Below are 26,410 nucleotides of genomic sequence, written 5' to 3'. Positions count from 1 at the left end.
CTTTACTTTTTGGCCAAGCCACTGACTCAACAACAAAGAACGTTGAAAAACGCATCGCAGTTGCTGTTGCCGTTGCCGCTGCCGTCGCTGCTGCGTCACACACGAGCGATTTTTGTAGCAACAGCGGCGACTGGAACCGGCAGCAGCAACGGCGAAAAACTTGTCTCTGAATGAGTCGCAAGTGCGAGGCGATTATGAGTGAGCGCATATAAGCATATGTGTGTGTGCGTGAGCGTGCGTGTGTGTGTGTAACATTTGCGCTTTGACTTTGTCTTTTTCCTCTTTGCCTTCGCGTTCTAAAGTTGGCCGCAGTAAACCTGCTGGCGACAGCGACAGCGACGGCGACGGCGACGGCGACGGCAACGCACACATGTGTGTAAAGCGTCGCTGCTTGGCCGGCCAGTTTTTTGTAACGGAAATTGCGGCGCTGTCTGCAGTCGAAACACGTCGCAACAGCAGCAGCAGGAGCAGCAGTGAAGGGCGATGCATAACGCATACTTAAATAGCAAAAGGAAAAAAAAAACAAAGAATTTTTTATAGTTTATCTGCTGCTTGATTTTTCCAATAATTTTTATCATGCAGGTAGCCGCTCTTCATATGTATGTGTGGTGTGTGTGGGTGGACGCTCTCTTTGTGAACATCAGTGAACGTGAAACAGAGAGAGAGAGAGAGAGAGAGAACGAGCGAGAGTGAGAGCGTGAGAGAGCGCGTCAAAAGCGCGCGTTCAGTTTTGTTTGACTTTGTTGTTGCAATTTTTGTTGTTTAGGCATTTCGTAACGGCCGCACGATAAGCACTTCAACTGACTCACTCAAACACACACACACACACACACACACACAACAGCAACAGCAACAAAGCTCGCACACACGCACATGCACACACTGTGTGTGTGCGAGCGGGAGAGCAGATGCACTTAAAGCTTAGCTAAATTGCATGTCTCTATGCAAATGTCCTTGAACTGCAACAGGTTCGAGCGGCAGATGGCGCCAGTCCCAGGCAATTTCGCTATATTTTACATTCAATCAATATTAAAATGGCCTTGAAATGCTAGCAGCTATTAACTTGGCAAGTTTCTATTTGAAAAAAAAAAAACAACACTATTTTCTTTTGTTTCTTTTTCTATTTCAACTCTTGTTTCAACTTAAAGTTTTCACGCGTTTGGCCACAGTTTTTCAACGCTCACTGTGGCTGTAAAAACAACAAAAACAGGGCGTCAGTCGTTCAATTGGGAAAAAACCTGTTTTCATTTTCTTTACGTTGTTTGTTTTCGTAAAAAAAAAAATATAATTTGCTTTGCTAAAAAAACAACTATTTTATTAACAATTTAAAGCACGTGATAAAAAAAAAAAAAAAAAAAAAAAAAAAAAACAATTCTTTTCAAGCACATTTTTGCCCAGTTTCTTGTTTATTTTTAAATTCTTCCGGCAAAAAAACAACTTAAAAATGTTACAAAGTTATTTTTGTTGAAAAAAAAGATGAAAAACGCAGACAAAAAATAACGGAAAAACAACAGAAACAGAAACAGAAATGAGTATTACCAATAATTCATTGTCTAACTGGCACAAACACACGCACACAGATGCACATATTTAGATATATATGTGTGTTGGGAGAGTGACCGATGCGATAAACGTTAAGAACGTCGCGGAACGTGTTACCACAGTTAACTAAAATTACGAAGAACACGCACACGACGGCGGCAACGGTAACGGCAACGGCGACAGTTAAAGAGAGAGCAGACAACGTCCACTCGCCACGACAAACGAAATGAGAATGAATTGAAATCGCGCGGCGACTGGCCCGCTCATTTCTCTCTCTCTCGCTCGCTTGGCTGCGGCGGCGGCGGCATTGCTGAACGTTGAATAATAACGGCCAGGCGGCTAGCAACATGCTGCTGCAGTTTGCTGCTGGCTCGTTTCGTTAGCAACATTGCTGGAAGGCAGGCATACGCGGCGTGTTGCGAGAGAGCGCAACTTTGAGAGAGAAAAAACGCACGCTTAGCAACATTCAACATTTAGCAGCAACGTTTGTGTTAATTGCCATTAACAAATTGCAGTGCACAGTGTACAAAAAGTAATAAAAAATATAAAGAAATCTATAAAAATAATAAATGAAAATAGAATATATTATTTATTTAAAAATATAATATCTAATATTTTTGATAATTGTCAACATTTCTTCGAAACTGTAAAATTTTAATTACAAATAAATAATATATAAGAAAAAAGTTTTAATTTATTTGTTATATTGATTTTTTTTGTACTTGTTTTTTTTTTTTTTTTTTTTTTTTGTTCGCCTGACAATTTATGTGAACGGCCACTTGTTGCCCATCTTCAAATGTTGCACCACATGCCCAGCAACATGCTGCTATATATAGTAGCAATGCATTTACGGTGAACGTTAGCAACATAAGCGCAGATCGTGCGCACAGTGGTTGCTGACTTGAAGAAAAAAGTAAGTTAAATATTTATTTTATTTAAGCAAATAAGGGAATACATGGGGAAAAAAATTAAATAGCTGAAAAAAAAAAAAACATAAATTATTAATAAAAAATATATTTAAGATTACATTTTAATATCAAATAAATAAAAATTAAGTCAATACTCTAGTCCACTGTCTTCAATCCTATTGCTCTAACTAGTCGAATGATATACAGAAATGCAAAAACCACATTTCGATTTTAGGATTGGATGCGCTGCTTGTGCGACTTTTGGCAATTTGCTAAATGCAACTGCGTATCTGACAGATGCGAATGCGATTCACAGATACGAATTACACAGTCTGCATTTAGCTAGCTGCAGCTCCTTCTCCTTCTCTTGCTGCTCGTTGCTGTTGCCTTCGGCATTGCCTGGCAATTTATCAGCGCAGACCAGAGAGCAGAACCCCCTGCCCTTCTCCACAGCCCTGTCAATTGGCAACACCTACCCCTACCCCGACTCCTGCTGCTGCTTTGGTCGTCCTCGTGCCACCCCCACCCTGTTGCCAATAAGTGATTTATTGCATTGTTATTTTGTCGTTGATGTCGCACTTGCTGCAAAACGCATTTTATTTATTGCGCCCAACCATTTGAAGTGTGTTAATTTTATTTCCATTTTTCAAAAAAGCACAAAGCTCCCTTCCATCACCCCACCCCAAGTTCATCGATTTTCCGCACTCTTTGCCATTTTTAATTTTCATATTTCTCGTCTAATCGACTTTGACTTAGCTGAATGGAATTTCGATACGTAAATTAAATTATCTTTGGCTTCGGTTTTATTAAATTGTTTGTTCAATCAAACAATCAGCAAATCAATTAGCTAGTTCTACCAATCAAGTAACGATTATGGTAAGTCAACTAGTTTATTAAGCAGTAAAACGGTTCATCAATCAGCTTTTTAATCAGTCAATCAACTAGTCAGTCAATCAATTGGTCAGTCAATCAATTGGTCAGTCAATCAGGTCGTATACCAGGCCATCAAAGAGTTCATCAATCAATTAAACTATTAATTATTGTTCAATTAAACTATTGTTCAATCTATCAATCAATGAATCCATCATTATATCAGCTAGTCAGTTAGTCGGCAATCAGTCAGTCAATCCAAATATTCATTGGTCAATTGATCTATCAATCCATCCATAAATCAGTCAATCAATCGATTAATTAGTCCAACGTTCCGTCAATCAATCAATCATTTTCTTCAGCTAAACCGTAAGTCACACATTCATCTATCTATCAGTCACAGTGATCAATCTATCCACCTCTCAGTCGGTCAATCAAACAGTCAATCAGACGAACTCAGAGACTTTAGAGAATAGAGTCAATATTTCTCGTAAATAGTATAGATATATTTAATATAAGTGCAACACCTGACTTCGACCATAAAACAGTGGGGCTTGATTTGACCTCAGCTCTAGCCAAGTACAAAATGATTGTAGCCGTTGTAATAATCAATTAGAAACAGTTTTCCCATGGCTTCGGTGGGTTTCGGCGTGGAGCAGTCAAAGGATCTGTTGCCCATTGAAAGGAATCAACTTATAAAGCGAATACTTAAATATCAATTTATATTGTTACCCTATTCTTTTTTCGTAGTTTTCTGCTTCCTTTGTGTTTCTCTCGTGGATATTTGAAAACAATAATTCATCATTTTGCGCTTGAATGGAGTAAGCTGTCGCCTCATCTTGCACTTTGTGCTCGCTGGCATCATTAGTCAGCGCCCAGATATAGATATATCTGGATCTGTTGCTCAACCAACCTGTCCGTCATAGGTAGACAAGAGATTGTGTGCAGAGCGAAGGAGTGAGAGAGACAGAGAGACGGGCGGATAGAGTGAGTGCTGCCCTCTAATTGCTTATAGAGTTATTAAGCCTTCGACCTTAGCAGGTCAAATGCTCGAGCGATTATCAAGTTCTGACTTGGCCCAACTTAATTGCGATATAGATTCGAGCTATCAAATTGCTGGAGGGGACCACCCAAAGCCCAAGTTAGGATTATGTTGAAGACAGGACGGAAATAGCACCAAAATGCTCCATTTGGAACTTGGACTTGCATCCATGATGGAACAGAGCTCAGAGCTGAGTCAACGTACCTTCATCAATCATTCCAATTGCTATCGATGTGAGAGAATTTCAATAGTTTTTGGAAGAATATATTTATGGAAAAATGACTATTTGTTGGTTGATGATTCAGTCCATCAGATTAGATTGACTGATTGACAGCTTGACGAATGTGAATTGATGGATTGGCTGATAGGCAGTGGATTGACTGATTGATAGATCAGTTGTTTTATTGATGACTTTCAATCAATTTTTTGATTGAAGAACTGCCTGATAGTTATATTAGTTAATGATAGTTATATTAGCTGATTCATAGACCAAACTATAGTTTGATTGGCTGATTGATTAGCTGAAGAATAGACTAGTTGATTGATTGATTAACTGAGTGATTGACTGATTGATTGTCTAATTCCTCGGAAGACTCACCGATTGACTGAGTGCATGACTGACTGACTGCCTCATCAAGCTATACGTGCGTACAGTTAGCATTCATGATACATATGTATATGTATGTGTATGTCCGACAATGAAGCCCTGAAACCTTCAACAGTTCTTACAAAGAACCGGCAAATAATGAACTCATAGAGTAGCAAAACATAATTAAAGTTTCTAACGGGGATTTTTATATTCGAAATACATTTATTTTTATATTAATGGGCAATTGTTCAGCCTGCTGCCCCGAAAAGGCAAACGATCTATTTTGAGTGACCTATGTGACCTATGTGACCTATGGACTTCATCCCTTTTAAATCGATTGACAGCGCCCACAACGAATTTAATTTAAAACTAGTCGCAAAATGCGTGTGCGAATGCGAATGGTTGATTGGACAATGTTTGGACTGAAAACATTTACGCATTATGCTGCAAATATTTGGAAACAAAGCAAATGGGACCAGAAGCCTGAAGGGTGAGAATGGAAACAGAGACTGACGGTGGGAGAGGGCGCAGGAGAGGAAGGGGGTGCGATGAGCAAGAGCTAGAGGTAGATGTAGGGCAGAGAATGTTAAAGTGAGGGAGAGGACTGATGCTGATGCTAATGCCAAGTCTAATGCGTGAGTCAATGCTCACTCTAATATAAATGCCTATGCTAATGCTAATAGTAATGCTCGTGTAAATGCTTTAGCGAAGAGCAATGCTAATGCCAATGACAATGATAATACTAATTTTTCCGCTGATATCAGTACTTAATTAATAGCTTCACTATTGTCATTGCTAATGCTGATATTTAAAGCGAATGTGAGAGATAATGCTAATATCAATGCTAATGCTAATGCTTATGCTAATACTCGTACAAAGGTTAAGGTAAAAACTAATGTCAATGCTAATGCTATTTCTAATGCTGAAGCTGATGTTAATGCTAATGCTAATGCTCTTACGAGCGGCAAAGCTAAAACTAATGCCAATGCCAATGCTAATGCTAATGTGACCGATGCGGAGACTAATGTCGATATCGATGCTGATAGAAATGAAGCCAAGGTTTAGGGAGAAGCTAGGGGTTAGGGGTCAGGAAAAGGCAGAGGAAGAGGAAGAGGTTTGCAATGAAGTTAAAATCAAGGCTGAGAATGAGGGCGAGAGTGACGTACAGAGAGTGAGAGAGGAAGAGAAGAGAAGGAAGAGAGGGAGAGAGATCGATAGCTTGGACAGGGGTGAGGGAACGCGTGCGCATTGCATGTCAATGGACCACCCGGCGTGATGCAGAGAATTCAAACGGGTAACTGTCACGCGCCACACAAAAGGTCAACGGGGTCACAGCTCACCGCGTCGCAGTTCCATGTCGATGTCCAGTTGCATTTGCAGTTCCAGTTGACAATTGGCAACAAATCAAATATATATATTTTTAATTTTGCGGCTAGCAAGCGGAAGTCCAAACAGAAGGAAAACAGAATGGATGCCAATGCGAATGCGGATGCGGCTGCGGATGCGGATATGTTGTTGCTGTGGTTTTACGTTATGTGGGCAGCTATTGGAATGGTCGCTAAACTAATTAAAGGGGCAAACCCCCTTTTTATGAAAAATGCATGCAAGCATTTAGTATCATCAGAATTGGATTAAAGCTGATGAAGGAAGACAAGCCGAAGGAAAATGGAGAGAAAAGGCGTGAGAGAGATTGCGAAAGAAGACAGATGAGGCAAAGGTAGGGCCATAAACAGAGTGAGAGCAAAGCGGTAGATACAGAGAGATAGAGATAAATAGAGCTCAAATTAGAATAAAGAGAGTGTAAGACTGCAAATGAGACATATGGAGAGAGAGAGAGAGAGAGAGAGAGAGAGAGAGAGAGAGAGAGAGAGAGAGAGAGAGAGAGAAAATATCTATATATAGAGTAATAAAGAGGTTGTAGCTAACATTGGGAGAAGCTAGAGCAAGTTGTCGGGCAGATAGAAAAACTCAGTGAAGCTGTTATAGAGATAGAGAGAGAGAGAGAGAGTATCTGAAGAAAACTGAAGAGGGAGAAAGAAAACTAAACTAATAAAGGAGAGAATAGCAATGTGCGAAGGAAAGAGAGAGATAGAGACAGGGATAGTATGAAAGAAGGACTTGTACTTATACTAATAAAGACTTAGAGCATGAGGAGGAGGAGAGAGAGAGAGAGAGAGCTAGGGAGGTAGAACGAGGGTACAGAGAGATCAAAAGAAGCTGAACAGTATTGGAAAATATTGAAAAACACGAAATGTATATTCCGAATCAAATTCTTGAAAATTGAAATAAAGACAAAATCATAATTGAAGCGTGACTGTGATGTGATAGACGACCCCACGGAAGGGCCGGTACAGTCAGCCACTTGGCAGTTGACTTGGCCGACTGTACCAGTTACACTGCGGGTGTCTGCAATGCGATACGCGCTACATCAAATAGTTACAAATGCTGTAAGCCGAGAGCCGAATTTGAAACGGAGAGAGGGGAGAAGCCATGATTCGATGGATGGATGGATGGATGGCTGGATGGAGTCACAGCTGTGCCTAGGTAGAGCACAATTAGTGTTTGGCCGCAGCTAATTATGGCCACAATAACGCTGCGGGTGATGTCCGTTAGGTGTATCGGGGCGAGGCGGCAGGGGGAGGCTGTGCGAGTGGTCGGCAGCGGGGTGGGGCGGGGCGGGGCGGGTAGATCTGTTGACTGGTTGCCTTGACAGCAATTGGTCTGCGCCGTATTCCACATACATACATATATTTCGGTTGACATTTTCCATAAACTGTGAAACCCTTAATTAACTTTTTCAGACACACAAATAATGTGGCTCGACTCGAGCGTTGGTCCAAAAGCCGGGAAAAAAGAAAAGGGACGTCATACCACTAATCCGGCTTGGTTTGGTTTTCATTCTTATTGTCCTTGTGCCTGTTTGCTTGTTCTTGTGCAATTTGAGACCGGGCTAAAAACACAAACACACACACACACACACACACACACACACATACACACGCACGCACACAAAATGCGACCAAAAACCAATCCAGACTGGAGACGAGACCCAAGACAAACCCGCCACCGCCTACCTCGCTCAGAGCCCCCGAGCTGTTTGTATTTATAACAAAAGCAAATATCCGAGCGGAGCTCGAGACTTTTCCGGAATCGAGGCGCAATGAAAATGAAAGTGAATGCTTCGTATTGGATTCAATTCGAATCAAGTAGGCCGAGCACCGTCCCAACTGTCAACCACATTCAGATGGGAAAATGGAATATGTTTCGAGCTCAGTTCTACACGGCATTTACACAAGGCTACATCAGTTTTATTTTCTCATTTTTTTATTTATTTTATTTTCGTAAAATTTTCTCAAAATTCAAAGTATTTTTCGTTTTTTTCGTTTTATTGTTGTTTTTTTTTTCTACTTAGTTTGTAAGCTAAAAGTGAAGTTGTCGAGGCATACAAAAAAAAAAAAAAAAAAAAAAAAAAAAAAAAAAAAAAAAAAAATGAAAAAAATGAAGATATATATTTTTATATATTTTCTGCAATCATTTGTTGGGCGTAAGTATTTTGATCCATCCACTAAGTGTTACTCTATTAAGAATGTCGTCCTCCCTCTCATAGGGCATGGCATGCAACACATACATAAATACAAAAGGACGTATCACACGGAACAAACAGTCGTATCACACGTATGGGGTACGTTTACGTCGCTTCCCCCATTTGTACTTCTATTAATCGTACCTTCCTCCACAGAATCAATCACAAATTTCAAGATGTACAAATAGTTTTCGTAAATTCCGGTAAAGACCACATTTGGAAATGCAATTGTGCAGCAATTGGTGTTAAAATTATCTGTTTATCTTTGGAATGCATCAAATAAAAAAAAAAACAAAAAAAATTACACGTGTTTTCAGTAATCTTGTGAGAGAACGGATTGCAATCATGATTGAAGAGGTTCGTCGCTGTGAACGATTGACAGTGCTTGACTAACGCTTGTGGCGGTGGTCTGTCGTTGTTTGACTGATGACTGATTGACTGACTTAATGGGACCAAAGTAAAGATCGACCCGAAGGCTGATTGACCAACAGCAATTGACTATCATAGATTAACTGGCAGTTGATTGAACATCGCTTGCTTGTAATGGACTAAGGATTGAATGGGGCTAATGTAGAGATTGACATGGCATATAGTGACTGACGTGTAGCGATTGACTATCAAATATTGACTTGCAGTAACTGGTTAGGTTTGAGTAACGATTGAGTAAATACTGAGCCATTAGATTGACGTGATGCGTTAACTGGGGTCAGTGATTGACTGCAGATCATAGCAGTGATTGTAACTGGTGAAGAAATTGTGTATTACGTGATTGATTTTAGATTTTAGATTGATTGACAAAGATTGAATAATTGACTGATACAACTTTGACTATTGGTAGAAGGGTTGATTCAAGATTGATCAATAGAAGGGCAAGTAATAATCGATTGAATAGTCGATCTATCTATTCTTATACAAATCTATAGCCCTCCTAGGTGTGGACATTTGAAGTGGCAATCGTGTTGATGGTCAATCAAAAAATCAATCGAGTGTTAATGTTACACAAAGGACATTCAAGAGCATTCAAATTTTGCAGTCAGTCGGACAAACGAATGGGTTATTTTTGTTGCACAACCGCAAATATCCTGGTGTCCAGCGACCCACGTAGATACCTATGCACCCACACACATACACCTACGCACACCTGAGCTGGTTTTAGTCGCATGTCCTGTGCAGGCAGGACACACAGACTCATTATGCCATGTGGTCAGACACAAAGTATGTCTGCATGTGGTGCGGCTTAACAATGCTGCTTTGAAGCAAGAACAAACACACATAGACCCAGGCACACACGCACACATCCATGCGTATAAGAGACACAGGAAAAAAAAAACAAAAATTAAACAAAGTAATTTCTGCTGGCCCAAAGGACGAACTGTGCAAATTTAAGGCTTCGGCTTCAGCTTCGGCCGTGGCCAGCCGGCCAGGCAATGTGTGGATAATGCGGCGCCATTAAACACATTATATGGTTGGCCCGGCGAGGGGGCGTCGCGGGGCGAGGATTGGATGCCACAACAGGCGGCAGGCTGCCCGGGCACTTCTGTTATAATTATTAGCTCTTGAATAGCTGCGGCGCTGAGCGAGTCTAGATTACACACAACTCCCCAAGCGGCGACAGGAGCTGCGACAGCAGGTCTCTTTGTTGTGGTCGACATGTGGACGACGATGAAGCTCTTCATTTTGTTGTGCTCTACGCCATTTCACAGTAATATGATAGTCCGCATTTCGGATTCATGAGGGCCGCGAATAGTTGCGAAATATTTTTTGTTGTTGGCTTAATTCCTTGAAATTAATTTGGCCCAGAAAACAAAAAATTTTTGATAAGATGCAGGGCTGCCAACTTAGTTTTTTACCGGCCAGATTTGGCTTTTTCCCACTGCCAAATGCAGGAAAAATCGTAAGCTAACTGCTGGCGGGAAATTTTGAATTTTTTAAAATCAAATCAGCATTATTTAAAGTGTCTCCAAAGTTCTTGAATATTATTGATCAAATTGATTTTATTGAGCTTGATAATTGTGTGTAAATTTTCGAATAAAAATATAATTCATAGCAAGTAAGAAAGCTTTAGTCGAGACTGCTCGAGTACGAGATCCCCTGAAGCCTTCGAGCAACTGATATTTCAATAATTCTTCGAATCTTCTTACACAAGAAACAACATGTACTTGAACTTAATTGTTCAATAACTTTTCTTATGGATGGATTTTTTTTTTTTTACGGACATTAAAAGAAAATCAAGTCTCTAGCTCTTATATCTTCTGAGATCGACGCGTTCATACATACGGACAGACGGACGGACAGACAGACGGAGTGGGCTTAATCCATTCAGCTCGTTCAATATGAGATTATCTCGTTCTCTATATCTTTCTGTTTTGCTCAATCTCTAAAAAGCTCTCGATAGATAAGAGTATATCTTTGTCTTTCGCTGTCTCCCTCTCTCTCTCTTTCTATCTCTAAATAGCTCTTCACTTGTAAGAGATTATCCCTCTTTCTCTCTCTCCCTCTCTATCTCTAAATTTCTCTTGTGAGTTAGAGGTTATCTGACTTTCTCTCTCCGCATTTCTTTCTCTTACAATCTAATTGATTTCCTCTTTCTTTTTCTCTGTCCCTCTCTCTTTGTCATTCCATCTCTCTATAACTCTTTATATATATATGTATATAGAGAGTTATATATAGGGAGTTATATATATCTATCTCTCATATTTGCTATATCTCTCATTATGTCCTACTATCTTTCCCTTCCTCTTACTATCTCGCTCTCTCTATCCCTCTCTTTGCCTTACAGTATATCTTTCGATTGCTCTTTCTTATTTTCTCCTACTCGCATCACTCTCAGCATAATTTCTTCTTATTCCTTAGATCTACTTAATTGCTTGGCGTCGTTCCTCATTCACAGGTAAAATCTTAGCTCAGTAGTTAAGGTATTTTATGGCTCTACCTTTACGAGGGTAATTCAGGTAGTTTCCTTAAATCTGAAATTGATTTGTTATGTGGTTGAAACCTTTTATGGGTTTTGTCTTAAATAAATTTAAGCGCCAAATTATCTTTTATTTATTTTATTCTTGAAAATCTTTCCGATTCTTAGTTCTGGAAAAAACTGTAAAAAATAGATGGAAAGTAAGTTTAAAAAACACATAATATTACTCTAAATATAATGAAGACAACATATATTAATACAATTTCTAAGCTACTTCGCTGAATAAAAATATATATATTGTAATTTTATCTGACCAAATATTAAGTTTTCCCTTAAACAGATTTTCCCGACTCATCTTTAATTGAAGACAAATGTCGAACCAGCTGACCAGGCCAATTTGGAAAACATGATAAGAATGCGAGGAACGTTAGATGAGCGTGTGAAATGCAGGCTGAAGTAATCGGATAGTTTTTATCGAAGCTCTCTAACCAGCCCAATTTGGAAACCCAATGAACTCATAAAGGAATGAATCGAGAATCGTGAATTGCTGAGCACAAAAAGTGCTTTGTGCTATTTATTGATAGGCACAATGTGTGGCTATTGTGAATGAAGCCCAAAAGTGGGTATAAGGTTACCTACCAACAGACAGACAGACAGCCAGAGAGAGAGAGAGAGAGAGCTGTCTCTCTCTCTGTCTCTGTTTGAATGTTAAGGAAATGTCAATATTTGTGATTACCGCGTGGCATTTCTAGCGAATTCGCGGCGGTATGGCTTTGTTTTATTCTCTATTACCTCAAGGGTCGTTGCGGCTTTTCCTTTGTCATAGCCATAAAACCCAGAAGAGAGTAGGACAGTGAGCGAGGCAGAGAGAGGGAGAGAGAGCGTGTGTGTGTAAGGAACAGTTGTTTTGCTGTTGATTATGTAATGCTCATGGCTCGAAATTAAGACGCAGTTGCAATCGCTTCGCCGGTATCAGTTCCTATTTGGTTTAGCATGCTCGGTGCCCGCCTTTGTTTGTTTGCTCGCCAATTCCCGTCGGTTCACAGTTTGTGCTCATCCGTTTCCGATAATCGGATATGGTAAAACCGTTGACCGTGGGAGCGACGAGCGACGAGTGCCAAAACGAAATATTCAAATCGATGTAAAAGGACTGAAAACAGATGCTGTCCCAAGATTTTTGACTAATGGCATTAAAATTCACTCAATTATGGAATCAAAATATTGAAAGTGGACAGAGTAAAGATAAGAGAGTGTAGATTATTGAGCAAAAGTTAAAGTAGAGTTTAATTTTCTATTTTCGATTGATAAGCTAAGAGCAGGAGATAGTTGAGATTGAGACTTGCTTGGAAGGACGTATTAGTAGTGGATCAATGGTAGAAACGAATACCTTGGTATAATGAGTAGCTAATGAAAATCACGAGTAGCTATAGAGTATATAGGCTAAGGAGTTGCTATGATACTAACAGCAACATAGATTATACAATACCGAGTAAGCTTTAGAGCAACGAGTAGTAAAAGTAACGAGTAATTGAGTAATCTTTGGTGGGTGTGAAACAACGAGTAGGCCTCAGATGTAAAATAGAGCAGTAACGTTTAACGTTTAGCACTTGATATTCCTCGTGTTCAAAGCCAAGTTACATCAATCGAATCGAGTGCCAATGTCCCAATGTAAAGAGTAGTCACGACAATATATAGCGAGTAGCTTTGAGTGAGTGTGAAGTAACTAACACTTATATATTGAGGTCTTGATATCTCAATCCATTTCCTTATATACGTACCTTGAAATTCTATTCATTGGGCTGTCTTCTAGCCTATCCATTATCCGCATCCTGTGGCGATCGATCGATCAATCAATTTCGACTGTGAACTCATCAAACACTTGTGTGTGTGCGATATTTGTTAATGTGGCTGACGCTCCAGGGGCAACTGCTGACAAGTGTTCAAAGGGAGATAAAGAGAAAGAGAGCGAGAGAGAGAGAGAGAGAGAGAGAGAGCGAGAGAGAAGCAGAGCTAAGCGGATTAAGTTACAGCAGCGTGTAAAGGACAATGCAGGGCGAGCTACATAAAGGAAACAAGGGAAGCGCCAAATTCAACCACTGACAACAATGAACAAAAAAGACAAAGTAGTAGAAGTAGAAGAAGAAGACGTAGGTAGAGGAGGAGAAGGAGGAGGATGAGTGATATAACAATGCGACGCAGGTGGTGCGAGGAGCGGGGCGCGCGTCATGTGCCAAGTGGATTTGCAGCTTGTAATCCTTGTAACGAAAACTCAAGAGTTCCTGTTCACACATAACACGAGAATCGCACTCGGCAATTAGTTTGACCCGATGTTTGCATAAATTCCTATCGAGCGCAAGTTTTTGGCTTGAGTCTTTCGTTTTGAGTAGGTCCCGCTAGAGACCTCTCTCTGTCTCTCTCTCTCTCTCTGTGTGTCTGTCTGTTTCTGTCGCTCGAGTGGCACTTGACTGTGCCATAGACCAAAAAACAAGCTGCGTCTGTCTCAAGTGCAACTCGAAAGCGCCTTCAGCCATGCAAACCAAAATTTCAAGTACAGATGGACAGAAGTGAGTGAGAGAGAGGGAGAGAGAGTGTGTGTGTGTGTGGGAGAGATTGTCTTGTTTGGCAGCAGCTGTTGCTGTCGTTATGCTTCGGGTCCACACGCTGAGCAGCTCATAAAACTTAAACGCTGCGCAGTAAAAATATATGTAAGCACTGCCCAATACTCACAAAAAGTGTTGGACAATAACAACAGCAACGGCTGACAACACTCTGTGTTGGTCATGTCATCGATGCTGTTGCCGATAATGATGCGGCTCATTTGTTGGCCAAAATAATGTCTTTCTTTTTTATATGCTCGTATCCTGGAACATTGCCAAGCGGCGCTACTGACTGCATCATGCTCGCCCAGTTGACGGAAAACAGCTCTTCTCGTGCCCCATAGACTGAAATATAGCATTTATAGGAGGTACAGTGGAGCAATTCTGAAAGAGCTCGATGACTTAACAGGTTATAGAATTTTCCATTTAGCCACGCCCTCAAGTAGCATATGTATGTATTTTATTCCTAATCTAGATTCGAGCGATCGATTATATATTTGTGGGAACAAACCTCAGGGAATATATCATCCAGGCGTATCTCAATTTAAAGTTGAATATTTGTTCAAATCTTTAGCTTTGCAGTTTTAGACAGAATAGCAGACATCGAGAGGAACGTAGAAGAAAATCAGTGCACTCTTTACACTTCATAGACAGTCATAAAGTGAGCTGTAGTCAATTGTATACGACTAGCGAATACCCTGTGCGAGGCACTTGAACTATCCTTTTATAAATGTTTCATCAGCTCACCCTAATTAAAGTCTGAATGCCACTTTGTTTTGCAATCTATTATATGTTGTACATTACATTATCAACATGCCATCGATATACCCTATTGATACACGCTCAATACTTCCAGCGTATGGGAACGACGGCAGCGCGTGCTCTCATAAAACGCAGCAGCCACAACGAAAATGATTAAATTTGCAGCGCCTTGCGAAAGGATGCGAAAATGCGTGCGTGTTTGTGTGTGTGTGTGTGAAATCGTAAATATCCGATAGCCATCCAAAGGGCTCAATTGGAAGCGAGAGACAGGGACAGGAGACAGCCCTCTTCGTCGTATACTTATACACTCAACTGTTAAAATATTATATATTTTGTAAGCATCTGCAGAGATTACATAAAATGGCTTGTCATATACCCTATGGGAGTAGCCCAAATGGGTTGCTCAGCTGGTTGTGCTTGATTGGTGAGCTGTTGCGCGGATGGTTCTTCAATTCTATGTACATATCGTAGCATGCAGAGTTGATATAGCTGCACAGAGATATGGGAGCTCAGCATATGCAATGCCATTGAGATACCCTGTAACTGTTGACCCATGGTACTTCCTACAAAGCCTCCATATATCAACTCAAGACAACTTAGACTCTCAGATGAGATGAGACGAGGGTGACGGAGCTCGTACAGTCCAGGTATCTATATAATATTTATAGATTTCCTCTTCCTTCTTATACAGTTTGAAATTGATAATATTATAGATATCAATTGCTATTCAGACTATTTTTTTATTTACTATATTAAACTAGACAATTCACTTCAGACTTAATCTTAATTAGTATACCAGTATAAGCATATATCTTCGATCTAGTCCATCTATGCTGTGCTATAGTATTTAGGGCTAACATCATTCCCCGCCGGTCCAGAGGAGTTGCTAGATTTCTATGTAGCCCATCCATCTTCGTAGCGCTTCGCTTTAAATTGTTACACAGTCAAACCGTCTCTATGGCTTTCCCTTCGCCGTCGCAGCGTATGCAACATGAATAGCTCTCAATCGATCAGCCCAAAAGTATGCAACACTAACTAGAATAGCTCACAATATTTGTGGAAAATTGTGAACTAGCAACGCCACATTAAAAGCAACTTAATTAAATTGTAATTGGATATTTTTTGAGCGCGCTTCCTGCGACCACAAACAAACGACGGCGTCGCCTCATCTAATGTGCCCCAAAATTCCCAGCCCAACCCCCGCAGCCCCAGCCCCTGGCCGGGCTGACACGTGGCCCTCGACTGTAGGGCGGGGCGGGGTTGATTTGGTTTCTGATTGCGTAGCCGCAGCGAGGGGGTTGTCCTTTGTCTCTTGCTGCATTGTTGATGCAACGAAACTAATTTAAAGTACTTCACGCGATGCGACGCGAACCGACCCATCGGCTAATCCGACGCACTCGCTCCAGCAGTGTGTGATAAGTTCGTTAAGTTGTCGTCGACGCATATGGGACAGTAATAACAATAAGCTGATAGTAATTAAATAGCCCAGCCACGTGCCACGCAAAGGACATGAGTCAAAAATTGTCCCTTAATAAGTTGACATTTGGGCTCATCAGAGCCGAGATAACAAGCTTTCACGTGCCCCGCCCTGCATCGCACCGCTTGTCATAACTATTCGTTAGAAATGCGGCATTCGCTACAATTGAAATATTCCAATTAACAATTGCGATAAGATTTGTATGTACAGATAGAGCTATTTAGCGATGGCCATGCGTGTAGATAAATGCGTAAGTCATGGCTCAATTGGAGCTCATTGCTCGTTGCTGCTTCTAAATATATATAGATATAGGGTATCATTTTGATAAAAGTTTTATCATAAAACCTTTTCTCACTCTTTACCCTCCAATCGCAACACTGACGAGTGACAGATGGTATTCGCTACTCGCTATTCGCTACTCGCTATTCGCTATTCGCTATTCGCTATTCGCTACTCGTTACTCGTTACTCGCTACTCACTACTCGCTACTCGCTACTCGCTACTCGCTATTCGCTACTCGTTACTCGCTACTCAATACGCGCTACTCGTTACTCGCTACTCGCTACTCGCTATTCGCAATTTCGCAATTTCGCTACTCACTACTCACTACTAATTACGCGCTATTCGCTATTCGCTACTCAATATTCGCTACTCGTTACTCACTACTCGCTACTCGCTATTCGCTACTCGTTACTCGTTACTCTCTACTCGCTACTCGCTACTCGCTATTCGCAATTTCGAAATTTCGTTACACGCTACTCACTACTCATTACTCGCTATTCGCTACTCGTTACTCGTTACTCTCTACTCGCTACTCGCTATTCGCAATTTCGCAATTTCGCTACTCGCTACTCACTACTCATTACTCGCTATTCGCTATTCGCTGCTCGATATTAATATATATATTTACATTTGCACGTTTCTTTACGCTCTTTACTCGCTATTACTGTTTTTATATAAAAATATGATATCTAACATATTAATATCATTGGAATCCACTTTTTCTTTTACTGCACACTAGTCTTTTCTTTCTCGCTACAGCTAATTACATTTATTTAGTTTCTTTCTTTTAGTAGCTTCAACTAAAACAAGTCCTAAATTGCCATACAGTACAGACATGAATAAATAAATAAAATTGACTATCCTTCTGAACTCGTTACTTTTGTCTGACAAACAAATATACTCGTTGATCTTCTCTTTGTTATTTCTTGGATGAGCAATTTTTCATAATCATATTTCGTTTCGCTTGGTGATGTTATTAATTATTCCTATTTCCATTTAATTGTTTTATAAAAGATTTTCTAGTTTAAGCCACTCGTTACATACCGCTTTAATTGAGCTGGCTTACTCACCCATTGAATTTCCCTAGCTTTAAATGTTTGGCTTGCAATTACTTATGTGGGCAATTGCGTACGACAGACACACACACACACACACGCACAAACACACGTCGACTGGCAAACAGCCATTTCACATTACGTTTAGGTCTGACTGGGGGCGGGGGCGGGTGCAAATTTATAGAATTCTCTTTGGCAGGCGCCGCATCAACGTTGGCGTCAACTATTTGCACAATATATTCCGAAAATCTTTTAACGAATAAAATTTCATTTGTTTACAACTCATTGAGAAGCCACAAAGCTTTCGCCCATGGGCTTTATTTGTCAGTTTGTTGGTCAACATGTGCCTGTGTCTCACTCACACTGTCGCTCTCGCTCTCACTCTCACTCTGTTTTGGCTCTCGCTCTGTTTACAGAGAATTATGGTACGTATTGCTGGGACAATTAAGACTTGGGCACATAAACGACCAAGTTGACAGTATTAAGAACTGTGCACCCAAAACTTTTAATTGAAATAATTCGTTTTGGGATTGGCAACAGCAACAAACTTCTGACAGCAAACTTGGCGCTTTGTTTGCCATTTATTGCTGAATCATGTTTCGATGGCGTTTTGCAAATTGGCTTTGTCTTTAAAAAGCCTTCAATCATTTATAGTCGGCGGCAAGTGCAAAAGCCATTCACAGCGCTGTTCATGTAACGAGCTAACTTCAATGTAACGAGTCCCTCAGCCTCCTTCCCTTTTCGTCTGCTGGCTATTGATAGAATAAGTAGCTTTAAATACAGCAAATAAATATTGTTTCAGAGTCTTGAAACTTTTGACAGCTTTGACAGTAATGAAACAAACAAATTCTCATGGCCAAGCATGAGGGATTGTGTTAAACGAACGAATTTCTGTGAGTTTATAAACACACAAAGAAAACATTGTTTGGGTATTTCAGATAAAGTAGAGCGAGAATCGAGGAAACTACAGATCTTGCAGCTAGATTGTGTTCTATGACGAGTAGGTATGACGAGAGTTAATTGAAGTAACGAGTTATTTATAGCTAGGCTAAAGGCATACTGAGGGTTGGCCAGAGTAACGAGTTCAACTAACTAGCTTTACTCAAAATAGCTCGAGTTATACAATTTGGGTGCAGTTTAATGAGAACAACGAGTAGTTCATAGAAGTAACGAGTAACGAGTTTATTCGTCGCATTCGATAGGCTTAGCTAAAAAATATATCCTCTGTCGCCCACGAACTTGTAGCAGACCCGCTTGAAGCACATACGCCTGGGCGCCGCACTGACTTGGGTGGTGCTGCTGATGGCGGTGGTTGATTCGCTCGTGGCGTTCGTCGCTGGAGTTGTGCTCTCACTCGTCGGCTCACTGTCCGTACTCGTCGAATTACTCGCTGTTGTGGACTCGTCGTCGGGGCTTGTCGAATTGCTAGCCAAGGTGGTGCTCTCCAGCGGATCCGTGGTGGTGGCATTATTTGGGCTCTCGGTGGTGGTGGCATTCGATGGTTCCGCCTCGGCGTCGAGGAAATTCAACAAGACATCCATAAACTTCTGTATGGCATTGCGATCCTCTGCGGTGAAGGTCTGCGCCGTGGTGCCAGCGATGAGCCAAGCACCGCTGGCCGTGGCAATCAGCAGCACCAGCACGAAACGTTGATCATGGCTCAGGGCGGACATTTGCTATCTGTGTGGGGGACTCAGCTGGGATGCTTAGGCTGTTGGGTTGTTAGTCAAATTTCTAACTGGCTGCCCACAGTTAGCGATTTAAGCATTTTATACCAAGCTCCGCTGCTCCGTATCTCTATGCGGAAATCGGAGCATCCAAGCTCTGTCCACGCCACACAGTGGCTCTGGGCACGTGCATGACCAGCAGTAACAGATTAATTGTTAACTGCGGCTCTGCTTCAGTATCTGGGTCAGCTTCTAATTTCATGGCTGTTGAGCTACAGTTCGAGCGAGCTTTTATTTTAGATATACATGTATGCAGCTCTCTCTCACTATCTCGCCCGCTCTCTTTGTGTCTTTGGCTCGAGCGTAGGCTAAGAGATTAGCCATTGCATTGCTAGAGAATTGATCGATGAAGATCAATTGAAAGAGCCACTAGAATAGTAATACTTGAGAGGAAAACCTAAAATAAGTCTACCATTTGCATTTATTTCCAATATGATATAGCAGTTCAATGTAGTCAATATCTGAAAGAAGAAGAGAAGAATTGATTGTATTTCCAAAGATCATCCCAAACAAAAACCTTTATGAAGCAGGAATAAGTTTATAAGGATATAGGATTTTAATCTTCCGATATAACTATGTAAAGATACAGTTTAAAGATCTACTTCTTTGGGATCTACATAAGTTAGACGCACAAGATCTTACCTAGACAGTTTTAGGAGCTTGGATATCTTGGGGACCGCAGCGGCAGATAAACCGCAGATGACAAATAATGCGAGAAGAATGCGAATGTGACAAGCGAAGCGAAATCAAGTCGCTGTTGTCAACATCAACGCCGATGGTGTTTGGCGATTTGTGGTCACGTTTGCTGCATGCCAACACCGCTTACGACACGATTATCTTTGGGTCTTCTGGCCGATGGGGCGTTATCAGCAGCAGCGACAAGTAGCCGCATTTACTCACAGCGCAGCTGATAAAAATCAGCACAAAGAGGCCGGCATAGCCATAAAAGCGCTTCGCCCACTGTCCATCAATATCAATCGCTCAGGTTGCGATCATCTGGGCACACTTCTGAGAAATCTGTGCAGACAAAGTGAAAAGTGCAAGTGGACAAGGACAGCAATATGTGGCGCCTTCAGCTCTTTCTGATTCTATCTACCGGCTTCCTCATACCGTTCGAGGCGAAGCCAACCACGACCTCAACAGCGGCTCCAACCACAGCGTCGTCGGCAGCGGCTAGAAGAGCTGGGAATATCGGACGACTGGCGGCGAAGGACCTGGCTGATCTGCTTGTGGCCAGCATGCAGGCGCGAGGCATCAAGCTATCGGACTCCCAAGAAGCGACGGTCAAGTCCCTGCGCGACATGGAAGCGACGGAGCTGCAGGCCGGTGCTGTGCTCCTGCAGGTGGGCATGGATGTGATCATCGATGTGCTGATTGGCAGCAGTGCGAGCGGCAGCTGTGATCGCGTCATCAAGGACATCAAGAGGTCGACGGATAAAAACAGCCTGACGCTCAGTCTGAAATCCTTCCTGGCCCTCTGCTCCTTCAACAGCATCGAGTGCTCGCAGAAGCAAGTGGTGCAGATCATCAAGAGCACGACATCCGTCAAGGCTTCCGACCTACCCATGCTGGGCAGTCGCAGCACGCGCACAGCCCTCCAGCAGGCGGACAAAGCGGCCAACATCAAAGGCGACCGCGAATCGATTGTCAATTTCCTGCAGCAACGCAGCGTATCCGAGCTGAGCGCCATATTGAGCACCCTGCTCCAAGTGTGCGGCGCCTCCACCGTCGAGACTCAGCGAATTGTGCAGAATCTGGTTGAGAGTAAGTTGCGACTGCTAGAGGGCAAAGAGTCCAGTCGATTCTAACTTTCAATTTCCCTTCCCCTCAACCTTTAGTGGGTCCCAAGGACGACAGCAAGGATTCGGGCGTCAACGTGCTGCAGATCAACGGATTTAGCACGCTAATTATTTCCCTAACCGACAGCTTGACGTCTATTGCGAATGGTAACAAGAGCGGCTTCTGTGCGGCCACGCCAGACAGTTGGATTGTTCGTCTGCTGGACATGGGCGTAGCAAAGGTCATTATCATGGGTCTAATGACCGCACTCGATCGCTCGCTGCCCACAACCTCCAACACGCTGATACGTAAGCTAGCACCAGCTGAGAACTGATTTGTCACTGTAGTCATTGATCGTTGCAGAGCAATCGGCGAACTTGGTTAATCCTGATGTACCCCTTGGCAAGGACGCACCCACCGCCAAGCGTTCCAGTGGCTCTCTTCCTGTTGTTGGCGGCCTGCTGGGCGGCTCGCTGCCTCTGAATATTGCCAATCAAGGAGGCAACTCGATTACAAGTGAGTGTGGTCCGAAAGCAATCTAATTGGTCTCCCTGTCAATGATCCTCTACTCCTTTCAGCTGGTGCCAAGAATATTATCAGCGGAAATAACAATTTCTTTGGACAACTTGTCGATGCCAATATTCCCGCCGCTGTGGATGCCAATGTCTTGACCAATACCGTCGGTACGGTGACAGGCTCCGGTGCCGGAGGTGCCGCTAGCCCAGTCAGCGCGCTGTCTCGAAATATTGCCAACCAGGCAGGCAACGCGATATCAAGTATGCATTTTTCCACTCATTTTGTTCCCCCACTTAACCCTTTCCCTTTTCCAGCTGGTCCCAGAAACGTTGTCACCGGAGATAACAACTTCTTTGGACAACTGGTGGATGCTAATGTCCCTGCGGCTGTGGGTGCCAACATCCTGACCAACACTGTGGGTACAGTGACTGGCTCTGGTGCCGGTGGCAATCCCGTCTCATCTCTACTTTCCTCCGGCAGCTCTATCCCTCGGAATATTGCCAACCTAGGTGGCAACACGATCACTTGTAGGTGCCCCACCCGTTTGTCTAAGGGAGTTTCTTCAATATTATTTACATTTCCAGCTGGTCCCAAAAATATCGTTAGTGGAAATAACAATTTCTTTGGCCAACTTGTGGGTCTCGATGTGCCTGCGGCCGTGGATGCCAATGTGCTGACCAACAGGGTTGGAACGGTTACAGGCAACCAGGGTACAGGTGGCAGCGCAGCCGGTTCCTCACTCTCAGCAGCCTCCCAGGCGATCTCTGGCAATATTGCCAACAAGGGCGGTAATACCATCACAAGTAAGTGCATCCCCCACAAGTGTGAAGTTAGCCTCATCTGATCAGCTTTCTCTGTCATCAACAGAGGGTCCTAAGAATGTGGTTAGAGGCGATGGCAACACGTTCATCACTGGAGTCGATGGTGATATTGCTGCTGGAGTTGGTGCTAATTTGCTCAACTCTGTTGTGGGCACAGTCACAGGCGGTTCAGGCGGTGCTGGTGGTGCCGGCGGTGCCGGCGGTGCTGCTGGTGGTGTTGGCGGTCTCTTAGGCGGCGTCACTGGAGCTCGCTCGAGCCCTCAAAATATTGCCAACAAGGGTGGTAATACCATCACAAGTGAGTTTTGAAGTGTGTTAGGTGTAGATCTTGCCTTCTATCTTTGCTTCCTTCTCTATTTATCAGCGGGTCCTAAGAACATTGTCACTGGAAGCGGCAATACTATCATCAAAGCAGTGGATGCGGATGTTTTGGCGGGAGTTGATGCCAATGTGCTCAATAGTGTTGTGGGCACTGTGACAGGCGGAGGCGCTGGAGGCGCTGGAGGCGCTGGAGGCTCTCCTGGTGCTGGTAGCCCAGCCGCTGGTGGTGTCGGTGGTCTGTTAGGCGGTGTTACCGGTACCCTGGGCGGTGTCACTGGCGGACTTTTGGGCGGTGTCACTGGCGGGCTTTTGGGTGGTGTCACTAAAGGCGTTTTGGGTGGTGTCACTGGTGGTGGAGGCGCTGGCGGTCTGGTGGGCGGCGCTACCGGAGGTCTCTTGGGTGGTGGTGGAGGCGCTGGCGGTCTGGTGGGCGGCGCAACCGGAGGTCTCTTGGGTGGTGGCGGTGCCGGTGGATCCTCTGGCCGAAATGTGGCCAACCAAGGCGGTAATACCATCACAAGTGAGTGTATGCGACGCAAATGTAAAGTCTACCTCGTCTAATCTACATTTTATACCATCAACAGAGGGTGCCAAAAATGTGGTTAGAGGCGATGGCAACACATTCATCACTGGAGTCGATGGTGATATTGCCGCCGGAGTGGGTGTTAATTTGCTCAACTCTGTTGTGGGCACAGTCACAGGCGGTTCTGGAGGTGCTGGCGGTGCTGGTGGTGCTGGCGGTGCTGGCGGTGTTGGCGGTGTTGTCGGAGGTCTTTTGGGTGGCGGTTCGGGCCAAAACATTGCAAACAAAGGTGGCAACACCATCACAAGTAAGTGCACTCGGCAGACATCAAAGCTGATCCGTTTTAATTTCCGAATTCGTGCTTAACAGCGGGCCCAAAGAACGTGATTACTGGAAGTGGCAATACGGTCATAAAGGGAGTGGACCTTGACTTGGTAGCTGGAATCGGCGCCAATGTGCTGAACACCGTTGTGGGAACTGTAACTGGCGGCAATATTCCTCGTGACGACATTGTTCAGGTGGTCGATCGAGATGGAAATCTACTCATGAACATCTGGGATAAGGATGGCGTGACTGCAACCAATGTGGCCAATGACTTCTCCAACACCGTCAACCGTAAGTGAAGAGGCTGCATTTTCAGCTGCGCCATGGCTAAGCACTGACCGCCTTTTGCAGGGGGTCCCAAGCAAATTGTGATGGCTAACGATACGACGATCTTGAAGCTGGTGAACTTGGATGCATCGGCACTGGCTAAGATTGATCTGCTGAACTCGATCAGAGGCAGCAGCGCTGCCTGCAATGCCAACAAGCTCGACAACGAGCTGAACAGTGAGTAACATGACGAAAGATCGTGGCTGAAGCGAAAACTTTAACTTGAAATTGATTACAGCTGGACCGGAGAACGTCGTGGAAGGCAATCGGAATACTATTGTCACGCTGCTGAATCTCAACTTGGATGCGTTGGTCAATTTGCAAGCCCTGAATAGCGTCATTGGTAGTGTGGGCAACGATTGTCCTGTCACACCCGAGCCACCCACACCTGAGCCACCAACTCCGCAGCCACCAACTCCACAACCACCGACTCCACAGCCACCAACTCCGCAGCCACCGACTCCGCAGCCTCCCACACCTTATCCCCCAACACCCTTCCCACCCACACCCGCGCCTCCCACCCCTAATCCACCCACGCCCAGCCCCCCTACCCCCAACCCCAACAACTGTTATCGCCGCTACTGCCGCAGATGGCGCTATCGCCCCAGTTACCTGTGCTACAAAAACTGCGGCGGCTCATACGTCCACAGCCCCTAAGGCAGCGCAGCCCAAAGGATTCGCTCCGGGCCTTACGTGAGCTGCTTCTAAAATGGGCTAAGCGAGGCATCCGTGCGCCCCTCCTATTTATATCGCATAGCATGCACCTATTTATTTATTTTGCCTACTTTCTAAGTGAACTTGTTTAATGTGTTTGATGTATTAAAAGACAACTGAATTATTTATTACAAAATGAAAAGTTTCTCAACTGGGTTGGGGGGGGCTAAGGCAGTCGTGTTGTTGGGCTTCGTCAAGGCGCGAGACACTTTTAAATTTGAGAAGCATATTTATAAAATCCCCCATGAAGTGACACAAAATGAATGAGCATCAAACTGTGATGGACTCAAAGATGCCCTGTAGATGTGGACTGAGCTACAAGCTGGCCTCAGCTATAGGCCACTCTGCACTCGTTGGGGAAGTGGGTGTGCCTCTTCCCAGCTGTTAGAAAGTACAAGGTACAATGGTATAAAGGTAAACAAAATGCAATTACATTCAAAACGAAAAAGTTTAAACAGCGTGTGAGAGGGGCAGGCGGGGACTAGGCCAGGACTGGGGCCAAACAAATGGAGGGTGGGAGCCAGAAAGCAACTCGGCATAAATAAAAGATAACATTATTAACACCCAAGAGCCAAGTGAAGCGCCTCGAGTACTCGGTTAGACAAATGGGCGTCAGCGCTGACTCAATACGGAAAAGTTGGTGGTTGCCTCGGACCCCGCTCCCCGCCAACAGACCCACTCGACAGACCCGCCCGCTCGCCTACACGAATTGGAATGTAGAACGTGCTCACGCCACATGAAATCATAATGAAAGCAATAAAAATATCAGCAAAGTTGCCCGAACAACCAAAAAACCGAGGCAAACACAAGAAAGAACAAGAGAACAAAAAACAAAGTACTGAAAAATGTACAGAGCCAAACAGTACAAAACGGAGCTGATTCTTGAGCTGCCCGTGTCGCACCCATAATTGATGACCTGAGATAATTTGTTATGGTTCTGAAACGTGAAACAAACACGGGGCGGAAATACGTAACATAAATACGGAAATACAAAATATGGAGCACAATTATAAATTTTAGACCAACAGCTTATGGCACTTCTCTCTCTCTCTCTCTCTCTCTCTCTCTCTCTCTCTCTCTCTCTCTCTCTCTCTCTCGCTCTTTCGCAGTGTGGGGGCTCGGTTGCCCAGGATGATGATGCCGGATGCTGAATGTTGCCAAGTTGCTAATGATAAGCGATAAGCGTGAACTTCACTGGGTGTTAAATATTATGCGACACCTCTGGGAGACAATTCGTTCCAGATGGTATGTGGGTAAACTCCTAATGAATACCTGCTAGCTTTCTGAGTCTTAGGAAGCAAAAGGAAAACAAAATTATAAGTACTTTGCTTAAAGATGGAAATTTAAATATGCTTTAGCTGGAAAGTTTATAATTTTATTGCCATAGAAAGCGACTAACGGAATTTAAGGGCAAAATAATATTGTGAAACAAATTTATAGAAAATTAACTACTGTCATGATTAGGGCTGCCATTCGTCCTGGAATACCGGGATATGTCCCTTTTTTGGTATTAATATTCTGGTGTCCCGATCTGACACGTAATTGTCCCCGCCGAACGTCCCGGAACGGCCGCAGGCCCATATGGCCTTGATCTTTATTTATTAGAGATTATTAGAGATATTTTGTCGATAAATCATCCCATTTCTTTTTATCGAGAATAATCGATGAATGTATTTCTTTTTTTTTTTTTATGCGCAATTTGCATACTAAATATTAGATCTAGAGATTTCAGATTTACTG

At 43.2% G+C, this 26,410-nt stretch overlaps 3 protein-coding genes and 2 long non-coding RNA genes across 15 annotated transcripts in view; 3 read left to right on the top strand and 2 right to left on the bottom strand.

The window, feature by feature from the left end:
- The window catches only part of Fas2 (neural cell adhesion molecule fasciclin 2), a 97,219-nt gene extending 95,423 nt beyond the window's left edge, over window positions 1-1,796 (bottom strand). For 9 of the 11 annotated variants that reach the window (XM_089474252.1, XM_089474255.1, XM_089474256.1 and 6 more), the window contains exon 1: window positions 1,540-1,788. The gene's annotated coding sequence lies outside the window, so the exon portion shown is untranslated. Of the gene's footprint in view, window positions 1-1,539 lie in introns of all 11 variants that reach the window. The other 2 variants (XM_089474253.1, XM_089474254.1) reach the window with 2 other exon arrangements.
- Window positions 1,797-3,753: 1,957 nt separating this feature from the next.
- LOC149267788 (uncharacterized) lies at window positions 3,754-4,680 on the top strand. The gene is made up of 3 exons (XR_016271072.1): window positions 3,754-3,958; window positions 4,071-4,307; window positions 4,362-4,680. It is a non-coding gene; the product is annotated as an uncharacterized LOC149267788 (long non-coding RNA).
- A 3,533-nt stretch (window positions 4,681-8,213) lies between these two features.
- LOC108618833 (uncharacterized) lies at window positions 8,214-8,796 on the top strand. Its single transcript, XR_001916178.2, has 3 exons — window positions 8,214-8,495; window positions 8,559-8,633; window positions 8,691-8,796. It is a non-coding gene; the product is annotated as an uncharacterized LOC108618833 (long non-coding RNA).
- Window positions 8,797-18,775: 9,979 nt separating this feature from the next.
- LOC108618654 (uncharacterized) lies at window positions 18,776-19,382 on the bottom strand. The gene has a single exon (XM_018014745.2). The coding sequence runs from the start codon at window positions 19,289-19,291 to the stop codon at window positions 18,827-18,829; it is 465 nt and encodes a 154-aa protein (XP_017870234.1). The 5' UTR covers window positions 19,292-19,382; the 3' UTR covers window positions 18,776-18,826.
- A 916-nt stretch (window positions 19,383-20,298) lies between these two features.
- Window positions 20,299-24,809, top strand: LOC108620250 (uncharacterized). Its single transcript, XM_089473996.1, has 12 exons — window positions 20,299-21,109; window positions 21,184-21,432; window positions 21,488-21,640; window positions 21,703-21,900; window positions 21,955-22,167; window positions 22,225-22,443; window positions 22,508-22,759; window positions 22,826-23,302; window positions 23,367-23,612; window positions 23,675-23,920; window positions 23,981-24,133; window positions 24,195-24,809. Exons 1-12 carry the CDS (start codon window positions 20,407-20,409, stop codon window positions 24,611-24,613), a joined length of 3,528 nt encoding a protein of 1,175 aa, XP_089330122.1. The 5' UTR covers window positions 20,299-20,406; the 3' UTR covers window positions 24,614-24,809.
- The last annotated feature ends 1,601 nt before the right edge of the window (window positions 24,810-26,410 follow it).

Source organism: Drosophila arizonae, chromosome X (assembly GCF_054131065.1).
Source record: "Drosophila arizonae isolate 15081-1271.41 chromosome X, UAZ_ARI_1.0, whole genome shotgun sequence".
Taxonomy (NCBI): Eukaryota; Metazoa; Arthropoda; class Insecta; order Diptera; family Drosophilidae; genus Drosophila; species Drosophila arizonae.
The sequence above is the reverse complement of the archived record's forward strand: the minus strand, read 5'-3'. Positions and strand labels throughout refer to the sequence as shown.

Excerpts from the sequence above, each read along its gene's own strand:
- LOC108618654 (XM_018014745.2), bottom strand. The coding sequence starts at position 19,291 with ATGTCCGCCCTGAGCCATGATCAACGTTTCGTGCTGGTGCTGCTGATT.
- LOC108620250 (XM_089473996.1), top strand. The coding sequence starts at position 20,407 with ATGTGGCGCCTTCAGCTCTTTCTGATTCTATCTACCGGCTTCCTCATA. Across the intron at positions 21,433-21,487 it reads AACCTCCAACACGCTGATAC|AGCAATCGGCGAACTTGGTT; the intron begins GTAAGCTAGCAC and ends TGATCGTTGCAG. Across the intron at positions 22,444-22,507 it reads GGGCGGTAATACCATCACAA|AGGGTCCTAAGAATGTGGTT; the intron begins GTAAGTGCATCC and ends TGTCATCAACAG.